The sequence below is a fragment of the Mastigoproctus giganteus genome, chromosome 5 (assembly GCF_048544385.1).
Source record: "Mastigoproctus giganteus isolate SK-2022 chromosome 5, ASM4854438v1, whole genome shotgun sequence".
NCBI lineage: Eukaryota > Metazoa > Arthropoda > Arachnida > Uropygi > Thelyphonidae > Mastigoproctus > Mastigoproctus giganteus.
In genome coordinates this window covers 116,104,473-116,123,711 of record NC_143579.1, presented here as the reverse complement: position 1 = coordinate 116,123,711, position 19,239 = coordinate 116,104,473, and the positions used below count along the sequence as shown (strand labels likewise).

At 38.9% G+C, this 19,239-nt stretch overlaps 1 protein-coding gene across 5 annotated transcripts in view; it reads left to right on the top strand.

The window, feature by feature from the left end:
• LOC150085655 (catenin alpha-like) overlaps positions 1-19,239 on the top strand; it is a 499,984-nt gene that overhangs the window by 404,803 nt on the left and 75,942 nt on the right. For all 5 annotated transcript variants that reach the window (XM_090374159.1, XM_090374158.1, XM_090374157.1 and 2 more), the window contains one exon: positions 3,467-3,572. In XM_090374159.1, the coding sequence (XP_090230285.1) occupies positions 3,467-3,572 (106 nt within the window). The remainder of the gene's footprint in view (positions 1-3,466; positions 3,573-19,239) is intronic.

Below are 19,239 nucleotides of genomic sequence, written 5' to 3'. Positions count from 1 at the left end.
TTTACTTATCCAGCAATGACTCCCAGCAGTCTCTGAAATATCCTACATCTTGTTTTCCAGGCTACTGCTCATTCCAATAAAAGCAGTGCAAGAATCAGTTTCACCTCTGCCAGTGGTTACTGTTAATCTATTAGTCCTTGTATGCCCCAAGCTAGCAGTTTTTTGACCCACCTAACACTGCCTCGATAGCATCAGCAAATATTCTTGCATCCTTTTTATTTAAGTGAATCCTATCCCTGTAGAAGTAGTCTCTCCTATTAACAAATACAGACCAGGCTGAAAATAATTCTACCACTTGAGCCTTGCACAATCTTTCCAGGGCCGAATTGATCGACAAGGCTCTCATCATATACTCCCTCCTATCATGTCTGGGCAGAATTGAAGACACTTTCAAATTCAATCCTAATTCACGTGTTTCTTTCAACAGTGACCTGTACTTGTTAAGTTATTATGCCAGTCTCCTACTCTTAATATCATTAGTGCCAACGTGTACAACAATATCACCTTTTGTGCCCTTTTAAGATTATATCCACTCTACAACATCATCAACCTTTGCCCCTGGTAGACATACCCTGGTCCTGTTCCACCTATCCTTTTTACATAGCATGTTCCCCGTTTTCCTGACAATAGAGTCACCAACAACTACTAGTTCCTGTGGGAACTGCACATTGTGCATTAGTGGTTGCCGCTTTGTTGCGTGATGATCAAGTGTTGCATTGTTGTGGGCAGCTGAGAGCTTGATGGGCCTCTCAATTTAGATCCTTCGAGGGCATCCACCCTGTCCTTCAAGCTCTCATTTGGTTCTATAACAACGCTGAGTTGTCGCCTCATTTCCTAGCACTCCTTACATTGCGCATACACAAAGACATCCCCCTTGGCAATATCATGTCCCGTACCTGATTGCTCCACAAACATCAAGCAAGCAGTGTATTTTAGAAGGCTGTAATTCAGAGGGCAACTGCCCCCTGCAGTTCTCCCCTAACCCAGAGCACACCATTTAGCTTGAGCCTTTTGCTTTGAGGCACCGCCATAGCCAGGTGGGCAGGAGCAGCAGTGCATAGCATACGCTTCTTGATTAGACCGGGGTTCGAGCCTGTGACCACCAAATACAGAGGATGCGGAAAGGTCAGGGAATGACTACCGTATATCCCCGGTGCAATATGGCCTTAGTTGCTAATGCTCCTAAAAACTAAACAAACAACAAACCTTTTGCTTTGCTGCTGTGGTCTGAGTCATGATTTCGATTCAATTTCAATAAAATTTCAATGTCAGTATAAAAATTATAACCCTAAACTTGTATCACAATGGAGTTATAACACACTCTTTTTTTTTTTTTTTTTTTTTTTTTTTTTCCTCAGTACAGTAATACCCCGAAGTTACGCGATAGGTGGGTCCAACGAAAATCGCGTAAGTCGAATTCGCATAAGTCGGGGTACAACTTTGCATATAAATACATATAAATTTTGCTTAATTGGGACCAAGGACTAACAAAAACACTAGTTTAGAAGAAAAATATTAATAAAATTGCAGTTCTTTATACATATTAATACAAAATATGTATTAAAAAAACAAATGACTTACGTTAAAAAGTTATTTCGATGTCGATGGCTTCATAAAATCTAATAGATTCGTCTGACGACACAGCGCATTCTTTTTTTCACGCAGAATTTCTTCGTAGCAAGCTAATAATTTTTTTATTCCTTGCTTTTTAGCTATAACGCGTTCTTCATTGAAGTCTATGTTTTCTAAAATTTTTAAGCCCTTTACAATTGAGCCCTTTTCAATTTTCAACCTGTCAGGTTTGCAATTGTCATGTGCTTTTCGCCGCTGCTTCATTTAGGCCTGTAGCATGTGCAATATCACATGGTCTTTCATTTCGCTCAAAGCGTTTCACAATTTCATATTTTTTCTCTATTGACAGAGGCGGACTGGCCATAAGCCTTACCGGGGAAACCCCGGTGGGCCAGTGTGATTTTGGCCATAAACCATAGTATGAGGCCACTATAGATTTTCCCGGGTAAGAATTTTTGACCCAGTCCGCCTCTGTTTATCGATAATTGCTTTTCTTTTTCTCTCTGAATCTGCAGTGTCTTCACCAGGATGCTTCCTTTTCACACCTTTTAATTAAGTATTTTACTCATTTTTAGGGAATAAAGCACAATTACAAAACGAGGAGGCACGCTTGATACGCATAAACGAAGCTGCGTGCATGTAGCAACTGAATAAACAACACCATAAAGGCAGAGATACGCTATTAACACCTTACATTTCTAGGGGTTACTACCATAAAACAATAAAAATCCAGTTGCGTTTCTGCTAGTGAAATCTGTTATAAACTGGTAGGAAACTCGATCTAATTGCATTTGCGATTATACCGATAGCTGGAATTGTGTTGGTTTTTACGTTATTATGGTGAAATGTGTTTCCCCTTCACTGATATAAAATACATAAAAGCAGCAAAGTTGAGTTTTGTTCATCTTTCGCTCTCATTCTCCGCTGTCGCACCGTATATCGATAACATATGAAAAACGACCTTGAAGATAGTGGGCGGCAGCGTTGCCAAATGAAAAAATCAAGAACCGCGTAACTCCGAGTTCGCGTAAGTCGGGGTATTACTGTATCAAGTATTATCTTTGAGTTTCTTTATATAACTTCCGTATCAGTTATGTTTTAATTAATTATGTTACTTTTGTAAAATCTAAGTCGTTATATGTATTTAGTTAAAAAGTACAATCTAATTGGCAATGACAATAAATTTTACTGATTAATTGAAAATGTTATATACTATACTAAGCTAACGCTATCTAGTTCGGGATATAAAGTTTTATCGTATAACAATGGCGGCAAGTTACAAACAGCAAATCTACGGACACTTAAGTATTAATTAACTTCCAAAATCTCGCTGTCTAAGTTCAGCATAAACCAAGGATCTTGACTAGGTCTATAAGCTACTTTATAGAAAATAATTTAATATAACAATTAGTCAATAAAGCGGCTAAATATAGCTAAAAAACTTCCCATTCGCCGGCTCTGCAAAATTTGAAAAACACGTGGATTGGATACCCTTACCGATACTAAGTATCGTAACTAGGAATATAAAGTTACTCTAGAATATAAGTTAATAAAACAGAAAAAATTTCTCTATTTTCCTGAGCCGCAAAAACTTCGCCTGCACAAGGCTACTCTTGTAGATGAAGTGATGAACACAATTTGGCCATAGTTCCCCTTGTGCCAAAAACTATCAGCCAACCTCTGCCTGTGCACCCTTCACTAGTGAATATTTCTTTTCCTAATTTTCTTAGTTTAGATTTGACTAAAATTCATACTGTTTTAAATTAACATTTTATTCAACTTTTTATTGAATTTTTTAAAGAACTCTGTAATTAATATTAACCTAAAAATATTATCTCAAACATGTGTAGAATTATTTGTGCCGCCATGTAATTGTGATATCTATTTTAAACAGAGGAAAAGGTCCTTTAAAGACAACAATGGACGTTATCAATGCTGCTAAAAAGATTTCAGAATATGGTACAAAATTAGATAAGCTAGCCCGTCAGATTGCAGATCAGGTAATAATTTTTTATGTTTTTAATGTTTATTGATTTGTAGCTTGGATTTCAATATATTGCTGTGTATATTGAGTCAAATTTGTGTGCAGGATGCTACAATTTAAAGATATTCATTTCTTTTCTTTTGTTTTTTGGTGTATGAGATTTTCTATCTAGCCTGTCATATCTCTCTATACATTAAAAAGGTTTTCCTCCTAGTGATATTTATTCGAGCCAATGGGAGAAGAGGAGGGGCAATTATGTCACTACAAAAGTGCAGATAATTAATTACATTGTTGTCTTCCATTGTAAGACAACTGCCTCCATAACATTCACCAACCTCGTGCACGTGCTCTTTACTGTCTAATATCATTAGACAGTAAAGAGCACGTGCTCTTATTATAATGCCCAGTATCATTTGATGTTCCATTGCAATGTCAGCTGATGAAGGGACCCGATATAGTTTGTATATTTGTAAATAGTTTAGTATATTTTAAATATTTGTATAGTTTGTAAATATTTACTCTTGCTCTTTCGAATGCAACAATATACTTCATGAATTGTGAAACCCGAAGCGATAGGCCTTTTCCTAAGTGACCTATGTAAACACAGGTAAATAATTATGTAGTGATATTTATTCCACCTTGAGAATGCCACATGGTTGGGTAGCCAATGGGAGAAGAGGAATGCGAGCCATATGGTACAAGTGGGTGGGACAATTATGTCACTACAAATGCACAGGTAAACAATTACACAGCTCATTTCTTTGATAAGATATCGATCAGCGCATTTCAATAGGTATGGCTTATGTAGAAAAGATTTGACTTACTCTGTAATTCCTCTACATTTTAATTAAGAGAAGAGAGATTGGGGTTTGGAGAGCAAAGCGAGCAGGGGCAAAGCCTTCTAGTTTTTATTATTAATAATATGAGAGTCTAGATGAAATCATTGGGCTAAAGATTATTATTTCAAATGTTTGATTTTCAAATATAAATTTTACCTTATGATTCTCAACTTTAAATAAATAATTAAAATACTGTGTTTTAACTTACATAATAAAGTAATGAAGACATTTAAAAAGAAAGTTGTCCATTTTAGCATGTGTTTTGCCTGTGCCCCAGTGATGTTTTTAGAGCCAACCAGTGACAAAAAAAAAAAAAGCTACTGATTATCAAGTAAAATTTAAATTAGAAATAATGAAATAATCCAAATAATATTTAAGGTTATAATTTTGAAATCGAAAAGAGTATTCAGGCTGGTGACAACTTTTAGATATGAGAACTTAAGTTTTCACTAAGGATCACATTTATTGAAAACTTTGAAAATGATGAAAGTTTTTAAGCTGACGCTAGTATATCGTCCAACTGCCAGCATAATTTTTCTTAGTTTTTCTATTCTAATTGATTCATTGCTTCTGAAAGTAGTATTGTTTTTGTAGTAATTTCATGTTTTATGTGGAAATGAACAGTCCTTTAAATTTTCATTAATGCTCTATTAAGCATGGAACTTTTCTCTTTTCTAGTTCCAATTTGCATTACGTGTTCTACATAAGGACCAAAAATTGCTATTTTAAGATTGCTGTTTGCTAATTTTAATTCATGTTTTCAAAAAAACATAATAGCATCTTTCATCCATTTAATATTTGACGTGGAAGGGAAATTTAATATTTGATATTCATTTAATATTTGACGTCGAAGGCTTACTTTCAGTATTGCACTGTCTTATGTTTCTCGTTGATCACTGTTCAGGCTTTCCCCCAACCCCTTTCTCTCTTTCCCCTGTAATAGTTTGATTACTTATAATATTATAAATAAAATTTTTTGAAAGTTACTTTCATTGATATGTAGTAAATTTTACAATGGTTGTTCCAGATCCACCACCTTGAACAGTTTGTCACAGGGTATCATAGTAATAGAGGCATGTATTGCAAAAAAGCAAGCGCATATTATGGAGTGTCAGCAAAAAAAAAAAAAAAAAAAAAATGACAACCATTCCCTCTAAAAGTTTTTCCAGTTCCTCCTTGAATTTATTTAAGCTATCAACTTCCACGACAGATGGAAGTTTGTTCCAGCAATTAACCACCTGCTGGCTAAAGGCAAATTTCCGCACATCTATTCTACAGCTGCCTTTCCTCAATTTGAATTTATGCCCCCTTAGATTTGTAATCCGAGCAAGCGGAACAATCCCATCAGAATTCAGCTTGCACAACCCATTCAAGGCCTTATACACTTCTATCAGATCACATCACGTGCATTATAGACTAATGCACAAACAAATCTAACAACAACAACAGATCATGTCACAGGTGCCTAGTTTCCAGCTGCTGCAATTTGCAGAACTTAAGCTTTTCTTGGTAAGAGGACCCTCGCCTCGTTCCCCCCCACTAATCTTGTTGCCCTTCTCATTACACACTCAAGCAGCTCAACATCTTTCCCAAAAATGAAGCCTCCAGACTTCAAGTCATGGCCTGACCATTGCCTTATACTTTGTAAAAAGGTATAATAACCTTTTTTTTTTCCCTGCTAGCAAAATTCCTGTATATCAGTGACAAAACCCCATGACCTGCTCTGGCAGTCTACCTGCATTGCTCAGAAAACTTCATATCTGACTGCACAATTACTGCAAGGTCTTTTTCATTTTCTACCACCCTATATGGGGTTAATCCTCTGGGGGTTATTTCTACCCATATGAAGTACTTTGCATTTGTCAAGGTTAAACTTCAATTGCCACTTCTCAGCCCATCTGCCCAAACTTGCCAGATCCTGTTGCAATAGCACACTGAAATTACTGTCATTAATAACCCTGCCACCTTTGTGTCATCTGCAAACTTTGACACTAAGCCTGATAATTGATAAATATACAGTGGGCCCAACGCCGAACCCTGTGGGACTCCACTAATAACATTATTCCACGAAGACCAGCATCCATTGATTACCACGCTCTGATTTCTCCCACTCAACCACCCTTTTATCCATTGTAGCAGCTTGCTCTTAATACCATTCTCCTCCAATTTGTACAGTAGTCTTCCATGTGCAACAGTGTCAGAAGCTTTCCTGAAATCCAAGTATATGATATCAAATGATTTTTTTCATCCAGTGCCTTTGTAACCAAATCATATGTTATCAAATTTGTCAAACAAGACTATCCCTTAACAAACCAATGCTGTGTGTGATTTATTGCTGCAGTCTTGTCTAGTTGATCTTGCAATGCATCTTTACCAGTGACTCCATTATTTTACCTGGAACAGAAGTTAAACTAACTGGTCTGTAATTACCCGTGTCACCCTTTGTTCCCCCTTTGTGAATTGGGGATACATTTGCACATCTCCAGTCTGTGGGGACCTCCCATGAGTCCAAGGATGCTCTCATAATTATGGCTAAGGATTTGCTTAGTTGCTTTGCTGCCTCCTCTAATGTAACTGGATAGATCCCATCCACCCCAGGTGCCTTTCTTATGTTTAACTTCAACAATTTCTCCTCCACTTTGCTCTCAGTTATTACAAAATCATTAAGCACCCTGCTACAATTTGATAACCTTCTGCCATTTTCCAGCCTTAATAACTCCTCATGTGCGAATGTAGATGCAAAATATTCATTCAGTTTGTTTTCTGAGCAGGATCATCAACAGGAACCACAGATATCAAGTAGACCAATCAGATTCATCCCCTTCCTTTTAGTGTTTATATAAGAAAAGAAATCCTTGCTGTTTTTCTTAGCATTTTTTTTTTTTTTTTTTTGCCAAAGATTTCTCGTAATCTGCCTTCGCCTGCCTAACCTCCTTTGTGACCTGATTACAGACTAGCTTATATCTGCCATAGGCTTCTCTGTCACAAGTCTCATTAGTTCATTTGATAACCATTTAGGCCTAAACCTTGAACAATATTTCTTAATAGGTATGAAACTTTTTTAGTAGCTTCCACGATTAATTCCTTGAATGCTTAGGGTTGAAATTGAAAGTGTCTGCAATTCTGCCCAGACACGATAGGAGGGAGTATATGATGAGAGCCCTGTCAATCAATTCGGCCCTGGAAAGATTGTGCAGGGCTCAAGGGGTAGAATTTTTTTCAGCCTGGTCTGTACTTGTTAACAGGAGAGACTGCTTCTACAGGGATGGGATACACTTAAATAGAAAGGGTGCAAGAATATTTGCTGATGCTATCGAGGCAATGTTAGGTGGGTCGGAAAACTGCTAGATTGGGGGGATACAAGGACTAATAGATTAACAGTAGCCACTGGCAGAGGTGAAAGTGATTCTTGCACTGCTTCTATTGGAATGAGCCGCAGCCTGGAAAATAAGATGCAGGATATTTCAGAGACTGCTGGGAATCATTGGGGTACAAGTAAACACATGGGTTGTGTTAGGGTAGCTAAGAAAAAGAACAGGTGCATGTATACTTGTGTGTACACCAATGCTAGGAGTTTAGTAAATAAATTTGATGAATTTGAGGTATTGCTCAAAACATCAAAGGCAGATATTGTGGGGATTTCAGAGACGTGGTGTCACACAGATATAAGAAATGCAGAACTGGAATTTGGGGAGTACAATGTGTACAGAAAGGATAGACAGGATAGGAAGGGAGGAGGGGTTATGCTATTAATTAAGAAACACATAAAATCCAAGGAAGTGAAGCCAGTCGACATCGCTGGACAGTGCAGTGTCGAGTCAGTTTGGTGTGACATAAGCATTGGGAGATCAAAATTGAGAGTAGGAGTGTGCTATAGGCCTAATGACTCTGATGAGTATAATAAGAAACTGTTCGGAGAAATAGAGTGGGCCAGTAAATCAGAGAGTCTTATAATGGGGGATTTTAATTTCCCAGATATTGACTGGAATTTGGGGGCTGGTCACTCACACAGTAGCAAGGCTTTTGTGGATTTATTGGATGATTGTTTTCTACATCAGCATGTTCGGGAGGCAACTAGAGGGAGTAATACTCTTGATTTGATTATCAGTAGTGATTCTTCATGCATTCAGAATCTGCAGATAAATGAACCACTTGGTGGCAGTGATCACAGTGTGCTGAAGTGGGAGTTACTCAAAGAGGTAACTACCATTAGGGGTAAAGGGAAGGGGTATTGCTTTCGTAAAGGCGACTACAATGGACTGAGACAGTATTTAAATTCTATACAGTGGGATCAACTGATGATATTGCCAACAGCAAATTCAAAATGGGAAGCATTCAAAGAACTTATCGTGGAAGCTACTAGGCTTTACATACCAACTAAGAAATATTGTTCAAGGTTTAGGCCTAAATGGTTGTCAGATGAACTAATGAGGCATATGGCAGAGAAGAAAAATGCATGGGATACATACAAATTAACACGTGACACGGATGCCTATGATAGATACAAGTTGATCTGTAACCAAGTTACAAAGGAGGTTAGGCAGGCGAAGGCAGATTACGAGAGATCCTTGGCAAGGGATGCGAAGAAAAACAGCAAAGAGTTCTTTACTTATGTAAACTCTAGAAGGAAGGGGATGAATCAGATTGGTCCACTTGAGATCGATGGGTCAACTGTTGATGACCCTGCTCGGGTAGCTAACAAACTAAATGAATATTTTGCATCGACATTCACACATGAGGAGTTATTCAGCGAGGGGAATGCCAGAGGTGTATTCAACTCTAGCAGTAAGCTAGAGAATCTTGTAATAACTGAGAGCAAAGTGGAGGAGAAATTGTTGAAGATAAACACAAGAAAGGCACCTGGGGTGGATGGGATCTATCCAGTTATATTAAAGGAGGCAGCAAAGGAGGTAAGCAAACCCTTAGCCATAATTATGAGAGCTTCCTTGGACTCAGGGGAGGTACCCATTGACTGGAGATGTGCAAATGTGACCCCAATTCACAAAGGGGGATCAAAGGCTGACACAAGTAATTATAGACCTGTGAGTTTAACTTCTGTTCCCGGAAAATTAATGGAGGCACTGGTGAAAGAAGCACTGCAGGATCATCTGGACAAGACTTCAGTTATAGCTAGGACACAGCATGGTTTTGTTAAGGGGAAGTCTTGCCTGACCAATTTGATTGGATACTATGATGCAGTCACAAAAGAACTGGATGCAGGGAATAACTTTGATATTATATACTTGGATCTTAGAAAGGCTTTTGATACTGTTGCACATGGAAGACTGCTGCACAAATTGGAGCAGTGTGGCATTGGAGGCAAGTTGCTGCTATGGATAAAGGGGTGGTTGAGGGGGAGAAGACAGAGAGTGGTAATCAATGGACACTGCTCATCGTGGACTAATGTTATTAGTGGAGTCCCTCAGGGTTCAGTATTGGGGCCTTTATTGTTTTCTGTATTTATAAATGATATTGATGATGGTATATCAGGCTTAATGTCCAAGTTTGCAGACGATACAAAGGTTGGCAGGGTTGTCAAGGACACTACTGACACTATGCTGCTGCAACAGGATTTGGAAAGGTTGAGCAGATGGGCTTCGAGGTGGCAAATGAAGTTTAACATTGACAAATGTAAAGTACTACATATGGGAAACAGCAACCCCAGAGCAATGTATCAACTCTGTGGTACTACACTGACAGTGGTAGAGAATGAAAGGGACCTGGGGGTGGTGGTGCAGGCAGATATGAAGTTCTCTGAGCAGTGCAGACGAGCTGCAAGAGTAGCTCATGGTGTATTGTCAATGATATATAGAAATTTTTCTAGCAGGGATAAGGAGGTGATTATTCCCTTGTATAAGGCAATGGTCAGGCCACACCTAGAGTACTGTATACAGGCCTGGAGGCCTCATTTCAGGAAGGATGTAGAGCTGCTGGAACGAGTACAGAGAAGGGCAACTAGATTGGTGAATGGGACAAAGGGGTTCTCTTACGAAGAAAGGCTTAAGTTTTGCAAATTACAGTGTCTGGAAACTAGGCACCAGCGGGGTGATCTGATAGAGGTGTACAAAGCCTTGAATGGTTTGAGCATGCTCAATGCTGATGGGATTCTTCCTCTAGCTCAGAAAAATCACCTGAGAGGGCATAAATTCAAATTGAGGAAAGACATGTAGGATAGATGTGCGGAAATTTGCCTTTAGTCAGCGGGTGGTTGGTGGGTGGAACAGACTTCCATCCCTTGTCGTGGAAGTTGATAGCCTAAATAAGTTTAAGGCTCAGCTGGACAGGTATTTCGAACGAACAGAGGGGTGAAGTGGAAGTGGTTATTTTTATTTATTTATGTTACTTTTTTTTTTTTTTTTTTGGCTGATGCTGCATAAGCTTGCTTTCTTGCATCAAATGCCTCTACTAATGCTAATGCTAATGCTAATGCTAATGCTTCCCACTTAGAATTTGCTGTTGGTAACATCGTCAGTTGATCTCTCTGTACAGAATTTAAAAACTGTCTGAAACGTAAGGGAAAGGGGATAGTATTAAATACACCAGCTGCCGTTGCAGATGAACTCAACAGTTATTTTGCATCGATATTTACAAATGAAAAACCTTTTGTGGCAATGGGAAATTGTGGGAGCGAAGTTAAAAAATATGTAATTAATGATATTGAAATTTCGCAAGATTATTTAATGAAAAAACTTTCGAGCCTACAGACCAGTAAGGCTCCTGGAGTTGATGGAATATACCCTATAATCTTAAGGGAGGCGGCAAGCGAGTGCATTGAACCATTGAGGCTAATAATGCGAGCATCACTAGACACTGGGGAGATTCCCTTGGATTGGAAAAGTGCCAATGTATCTCCCATACATAAGGGTGGCTCTAAAAGTGAAGTTGGAAATTATCGACCTGTCAGTCTGACTTCAGTAGTAGGGAAAATCATGGAGGCTATGATCAAGGGTGGAATTCAGGATCATTTGGATCGAATTGAAATTCTCAAGGATTCTCAGCATGGTTTTGTAAAGAGAAAATCATGTTTAACAAATCTGGTTCGCTATTTCGAAAGGGTCACTCACGAGCTGGATTTAGGGAATAATTTCGACATTGTTTATTTAGAGCAAAAGTTTATTTCAGCAAAGCTTTTGACTCAGTCCCATATGAGCAGTTGCTTTATAAGCGGGAACAGGTTGGAATCACTGGGAAAATCCTTAGATGGATAGAAGGATGACTTCAGGGCAGGAGGCAGAGGGTTGTGATAAATGGCTATTCCTCAGATTGGGTTGATGTAAGAAGTGGGGTTAGCATTAGCATTAGTAGAGGCATTTGATGCAAGAAAGCAAGCTTATGCAGCATCAGCCAAAAAAAAAAAAAAAAAAACCACTTCCACTTCACCCCTCTGTTCGTTCAAAATACCTGTCCAGCTGAGCCTTAAACTTATTTAGGCTATCAACCTCCACCACAAGGGATGGAAGTCTGTTCCACCAACCAACCACCCGCTGGCTAAAGGCAAATTTCCGCACGTCTATCCTACATCTGTCTTTCCTCAATTTGAATTTATGCCCTCTCAGGTGATTATTCTGAGCTAGAGGAAGAATCCCATCAGCATTGAGCATGCTTAAACCATTCAAGGCTTTATACACCTCTATCAGATCACCTCGCTGGTGCCTAGTCTCCAGACACTGTAATTTGCAAAACTTAAGCCTTTCTTCGTAAGAGCACCCCTTTGTTCCATTCACTAATCTTGTTGCCCTTCTCTGTACTCGTTCCAGCAGCTCTACATCCTTCTTGAAATGAGGCCTCCAGACCTGTATACAGTACTCTAGGTGTGGCCTGACCATCGCCTTATACAATGGAATAATCACCTCCTTATCCCTGCTGGAAAAATTCCTGTATATCATTGACAATACTCCATGAGCTACTCTTGCAGCCCGTCTGCACTGCTCAGAGAACTTCATATCTGCCTGCACAACCACCCCCAAGTCCCTTTCATTCTCTACCACTGTCAGTGTTGTACCATAGAGTTGATACGTTGCTCTGGGGTTGCTGTTTCCCATGTGTAGTACTTTACATTTGTCAATGTTAAACTTCATTTGCCACCTCTCAGCCCATCTGCTCAACCTTTCCAGATCCTGTTGCAGAAGCATAGTGTCAGTAGTGTCCTTGACAACCCTGCCAACCTTTGTATCGTCTGCAAACTTGGACATTAATCCCGATATACCATCATCAATATCATTTATAAATACAGAAAACAATAATGGACCCAACACTGAGCCCTGAGGGACTCCACTAATAACATCAGTCCACGATGAGCAGTGTCCATTGATTACCACTCTCTGTCTTCTCCCACTCAACCACCCCTTTATCCATAGCAGCAATTTGCCTCCAATGTCACACTGCTCCAATTTGTGTAGCAGTCTTCCATGTGCAACAGTATCAAAAGCCTTTCTAAGATCCAAGTATATAATATCAAAGTTATTCCCTGCATCCAGTTCTTTTGTGACTGCATCATAGTATCCAATCAAGTTGGTCAGGCAAGACTTCCCCTTAACAAAACCATGCTGTGTCTGAGCTATAACTGAAGTCTTGTCTAAATGATCCTGCAGTGCGTCTTTAACCAGTGCCTCCATTAAAACTGTGGTCCTAATACTGATCCTTGGGTTCCCCAAGGATCAGTATTAGGACCACTGTTGTTTTTAATTTTCATAAACGACATTGATGAAGGGATAGAGGACATGATGTCTAAATTTGCAGATGATGTTAAAATTGGTAGAGTAGTTAATGATCACTGTCAAGCTGAGCTTCTTCAGAGAGACCTAGATAGACTTCAGGAATGGTCAGAAAAATGGCAGCTAATCCAACAAAGTGTAAGGTATTACACCTGGGAAACAGTAATCCCAGAATTACTTATTCACTTGGTGGAGTTCATCTAAACCCAGTACTGGAGGAAAGGGACTTTGGTGTTACGATATGGTCAGACATGAAATTCTCTGAGCATTGTAAACAGGTTGCAAGGAAGGCCTATGGTGTCCTATCGATGATCTATCGAACTTTTGCGAGTAGAAATAGGGGATGTGATAATCCCATTATATAAGGCTTTTCTTAGACCACACTTTGAATACTGTGTTCAAGTATGGAGACCGCACCTAAAGAAAGACATCGAGCTTCTTGAAAGGGTGTAAAGATGGGTAACTCACCTGGTGAGACAGCAAAAGGGCATCCTTATGAAGAAAGACTTAGAATATGCGGGTTGCAGAGTTTGGAAACTAGACACCTTAGAGGAGATTTGATTGATTTGTTTAAGGCTCTGAGAGGTATCAGTAAAATGAATGAGGACAAAATTTTCAAGATTATAAATGATGCTAGAACTAGGGGACATAAATTCAAGTTACGGGGAGAAATGTTTAGATTGGTCTGCAGGAAGTTTTATTTTAGCCAGCGAGTTATAAATTACTGGAATAAGTTGCCTTCATGGGTGGTAGAGGCCAACAGTTTGGCGAAATTCAAAGGTCATCTGGATAGTACCTTTGGGTAAGGGAAACGCATAGGATGATAGGTTTAATTTCCTTTTTTTTTTTTTTTTATTAATTATTATTATCTATTTATTTATTTATTTATTTTTTTTTTTATCATAGTATTGTTCGGATAGTTTTTTTTTTTTTTTTTTGGCTGGTGCAGCATAAGTCATAGGCTTTCTTGCACCATGTGGCCATTACTAATACTAATACTCACCTTTACGGAAGCAAAAACCCTTTCCTTTACCCCTGATTCTAATTATATCTTTAAGTAAATCCCACATCAGTACACTGTGATCACTGCCACCTAGTAGTTCCTTTATCTGCAAATTCTTAATACACGAATGATCACTGCTGATAGCCAGATCAAGAGTATTACCCTCTCTGGTTGCCTCTCGAACATGCTGCTGCAGAAAACAATCATCCAATAAATCCACAAAAGTCTTACTAGTGTGTGAGTGACCAACCCACAAGTTCCAGTCAATATCTGGGAAGTTAAAATCCCCCATTATAAGACATTCTGATATACTAGCCCACTCTCTTTCTCTGTACAATTGTTCATTTTATTCATTCAAGTCATTAGGCCTATAACGCACACTTTTATTTTTGCTTTCGCAGTGCTTATGTCACACGAAACTGACTCAACAGTGCACTGTTCATCTATATCAACTGGATGCACTTCTTTTGATTTTATGTTTTTCTTAATTAACAGCATAACACCTCCTCCCTTTCTATCCTGACTATCCTTTCTGTACACATTGTACTCCCCAAATTCCAGTTCTGCATTCCTTATATCTGTGTGACACCACATCTCTGCTATCCCAACAATATCCGCCTTTGATGTCTTGACCAACACTTCAAATTCATCAAATTTATGTACTATACTTCTAGCATTGGTATACATGCAAGTACTTAAAGGTAGCAGTAGTTAAAGGCAAAAGAATGGGTTACAATTTCAGGAAAGGAAATTACAGTGGGTTAAGATACTACATGGCCTCTATTAACTGGGTAGATATCTCACAGAGAGTGAATACAATTGAATTATGGTATACCTTTAAAACATTAATCACAGAAGCCTCGAATGCATATATACATTTGAAAAGTACTCCACAAGGACAATTCCAAGTTGTATGAATAATGAAATTGCCAGCTTACTTGAGAAAGATTGCATGGACTAGAAAAAGACTGATTGCAAAAGTTAGAGCTATAAAAAGTATGGAAGCCTATAATGGCTGCAAAGTGATCTGTAATAGTGCCACAGAAAAGGTTAGGCTGGCAAAGGCAGAATGTAAGAAATTGCTGGCAAGGAGAGCAAAGACTGGGGATGAGGAATTCTTCACATATATAAATGCAAAGAAGAGAAGAACAAACCAGATGGGACCCTTATGTATTGGACGTGGAATGGCATTAGATACCCCAGCTGATGCTGTAGATCGGGATGGCCAACGAGTCGATCACGGCTTTAATTTCGGTCAATCACGACGAATTTTAAATATACAGGCATCCTTCGAATTGCACGGTCAGGTATTCTACCAAAACTTTACATTGCACAGCTGGTGTCGCTACGTTATTTTATTTATTTATTATTTTTTTCTTTTTATAAAGCTTGAAAAATAGGAATGAAGAGCAGATTTTAAAAAAAATTTTTTTTTTTTTTTTTTTGCCTGATTGAAGGAGAAACACATTTCACCATAATAACATAAAATAACACAGAATTCCAGCTGTCAGTATTATTGCAAATGCAATAAGATTGAGTTTATTACCTGTTTATAATTAGATTGCACTAACAGAAAAGCCCAATAAACCAGCAAGTGCAAATTGTTTTTATTATTTTATGGTCGTGATCTCCAGTTTTACAAAGACATTCAAAACTAATTTTTATAAGGGTATAACCAAACAGAGCAACAAACGGTGGTGTGCTTGTCCGGTTATTTTGGAAACAATTTCCTCATTCGGGAATCCTCTTCATCGGTTACCCTACATTAGCTGTTCAGACAGAATATTTTTCCAGTTTGCGCAACTTAGTGTTTTAATCGGTAAAAGGGAGCTGATTTAATAACCGGACAGTACTTATATGTTAATTTAATACCTTTTGATTTAAAATGAATACTACTAAAAAGAGTAAAGCATATCATTTTCGTCATGAGTGGGAACTAGAATACTTTTTTGTAATGGTGAAAGAACAATGTTGCTGTTTGATTTGCAATGCTTCTGTGGCTATACCCAAAAAAGGAAATTTAGAAAGGCACTTCAACACACTCCATGGTAAATACCAATCGAATTTCCGCCGAATAGTGACTTTAGAAAAAATAAATTCATGTCACCTAATTTACAATCTAAAGCAGTAGCTGTAGCATCATTTAAATTGAGTCATCTTCTAGCAAAAAAATGCAAATCATTTACTGATGGTCAATTCATCAAAGATGCATTATTAGAAATAACAGATTCACTTTTTCAAAATTTTAAGAACAGAAATGAAATTAAAAGTATCCGCAATTATCTCGAAATACTGTGATGTGATGCATAGAAAAAATGAGTAAAAATGTGGGCGAACAATTGCGTGCTCTTATTGCTAACTATGTGTCCTTTTCTTTATAACTGGATGAATCTACAGATGTCAGTGATACAGCTCAGTTGCTCGTTTTTATTCGTATGGTTTTCGATGATTCTGCCACTAGAGAAGAACTGCTGGGTATTAGCATTAGCATTAGTAGAGGCATTTGATGCAAGAAAGCAAGCTTATGTAGCATCAGCCAAAAAAAAAAAAAAAAAAAAAAACCCACTTCCACTTCACCCCTTTGTTCGTTCAAAATACCTGTCCAGCTGAGCCTTAAACTTATTTAGGCTATCAACCTCCACCACAAGGGATGGAAGTCTGTTCCACCAACCAACCACCCGCTGGCTAAAGGCAAATTTCCGCACGTCTATCCTACATCTGTCTTTCTTCAATTTGAATTTATGCCCTCTCAGGTGATTTTTCTGAGCTAGAGGAAGAATCCCATCAGCATTGAGCATGCTTAAACCATTCAAGGCTTTATACACCTCTATCAGATCACCTCGCTGGTGCCTAGGCTCCAGACACTGTAATTTGCAAAACTTATGCTTTTCTTCGTAAGAGCACCCCTTTGTTCCATTCACTAATCTTGTTGCTCTTCTATGTACTCGTTCCAGCAGCTCTACATCCTTCTTGAAATGAGGCCTCCAGACCTGTATACAGTACTCTAGGTGTGGCCTGACCATTGCCTTGTACAATGGAATAATCACCTCCTTATCCCTGCTGGAAAAATTCCTATATATCATTGACAAGACACCATGAGCTACTCTTGCAGCCTGTATGCACTGCTCAGAGAACTTCATATCTGCCTGCACAACCACCCCCAAGTCCCTTTCATTCTCTACCACTGTCAGTGTAGTACCACAGAGTTGATACGTTGCTCTGGGGTTGCTGTTTCCCATGTGTAGACAAATGTAAAGTACTACAGATCTGGGTTTGATAGGGGCCTAGCCCTAACACACCACTCTGGCTCCTGCTTTGACAAGACAGGACATCCCCTCTGGGATGACCTGACTGGGATCAGTTGGCAGGTGGGTTTTACTGCCAGGGTCAACTACATTTCATTAGGTCTCCTTGTCCTTGATCAAGGGACAGAGTTATTAGAAATTATTAAAGAGACTTATTGGAAATGTGGGTATGAAGCCCTAAGTGAACTTGGCATCGCAAATGCCATACATAGTACCTGCTAGTTTTCGAGTGGGTGTCCCTTCATAGGGCTCCATGGAGGGTAAGATACTTAGAGCATCAGAAATATTATTTTTCTTGTACAAGTAATTTAAATCCTCCTTGTATCCCAACAAGACTCCTATCTAATCAAGTAGATGATATAGACAGCACTTTTGTAAAAAGACCTAGAACTGAGGATATACCACCATCCGTGACACTGCTTTTCCCCATTCTCTATTCCAACAGAGAGCAGGCAATCGGGAAAAGGTCACCCTTCTTCATCCAGAAAATATTAGAATTGTTTGCATTGACAGTTCATGTTCAAAACATTCCCAGCAAATTGAGAGCCACATCGATGGGGAGGGAGAATACCTATTACTGAAATCTTCACATGTTATTGTTTCAGAGTGGGATCATCTTCATGTCTGTGAAAAAGAAATCTTCTCTGAATTGAAAGATCAGGGTGTGACAGCTGTCAATCGAATATCAACTGCAATAGTCTATGCTCTTAAAGACCCAGAAGGTAAAAGAGGTACCAGATGATTGTCTTTTAACTCTTTGACAAGGAAGAAATGGACACAGGACAGTATCCCTTCTTTCCCAAACAAAGATAAATCCAAGACTGAAAAAACTAAGTCGTCGGCATTTCGGAAGCAATCTGACATATCCACAAAGCCGAAATAATGGCCAAATTCGTACAATGGAGTTATTGTGGGTGCTGGTGGAACGTTGATTACATCAAGGCACTCTTTTATAGACACTAAAGCTGGTGTCTTTGGGTGCAGGAGACATGTCTAAAAGCAAATGAAGACTGCCCCCCCCACCTTACATAATGTCGCTATAATATGCAAAGACAGAATTGGGGGTGGACCTGCTCATGTGGATTCCTGGCAAAAGCCAATTGTCATTGCCCTTCCAGCGCCTCCGTAGCCAGGTGAGCAGGAGTGGCAGTGCATAGCACACTTCTTGATTAGACCGTGGAGACCGGGGTTCGAGCCCGTGACCACCAAATATGGAGGATGCGGAAAGGTCAGGGAATGACCACCGCATATTCCTGGAGCAATATGGCCTTAGTTGCTAATGCTCCTAAAAACCAAATAACATAACTTGCCCCCTCCAAAGCGAGGAAAGGATCCTAAATATCCACAAACGTTTATCCCACTGCTCTGACAATCTGCCTGTGTAAGATCCTGGAAAGAATGGTCAGTGCTTGCTTTATGTGGTACAGTCAGTCCTCGTATAGCACGATGTGTTCCTAGAAACCCTCATGCAATGCAGAATCGTGAAATACAAACAACAGGCTATATGGGAAATATAGGGTTAGGTGCCGACCACCCAAGATTGAACACACATTTGTAACCAAAACATTACCAAACACAATAAATTGTCATAATAAAATTTTATTACGACTATTACGTAATAAAATATTGCTAATGCTTTTACTTCTATCGTAAGCAAACTTGCTTTTTGTTTGATTTTTCTATCCAAACAGATGACAACCGTTCCATCTCTTCCAATTCTTTGTGTCTTAATCTAATGGATTTTAATTACACTTTGAGTTGTTCCTGCTATGAAAGTTGTTTTTATGTTCTCTGTATTCTTTGAAATTCTTGGCGTTGCCTC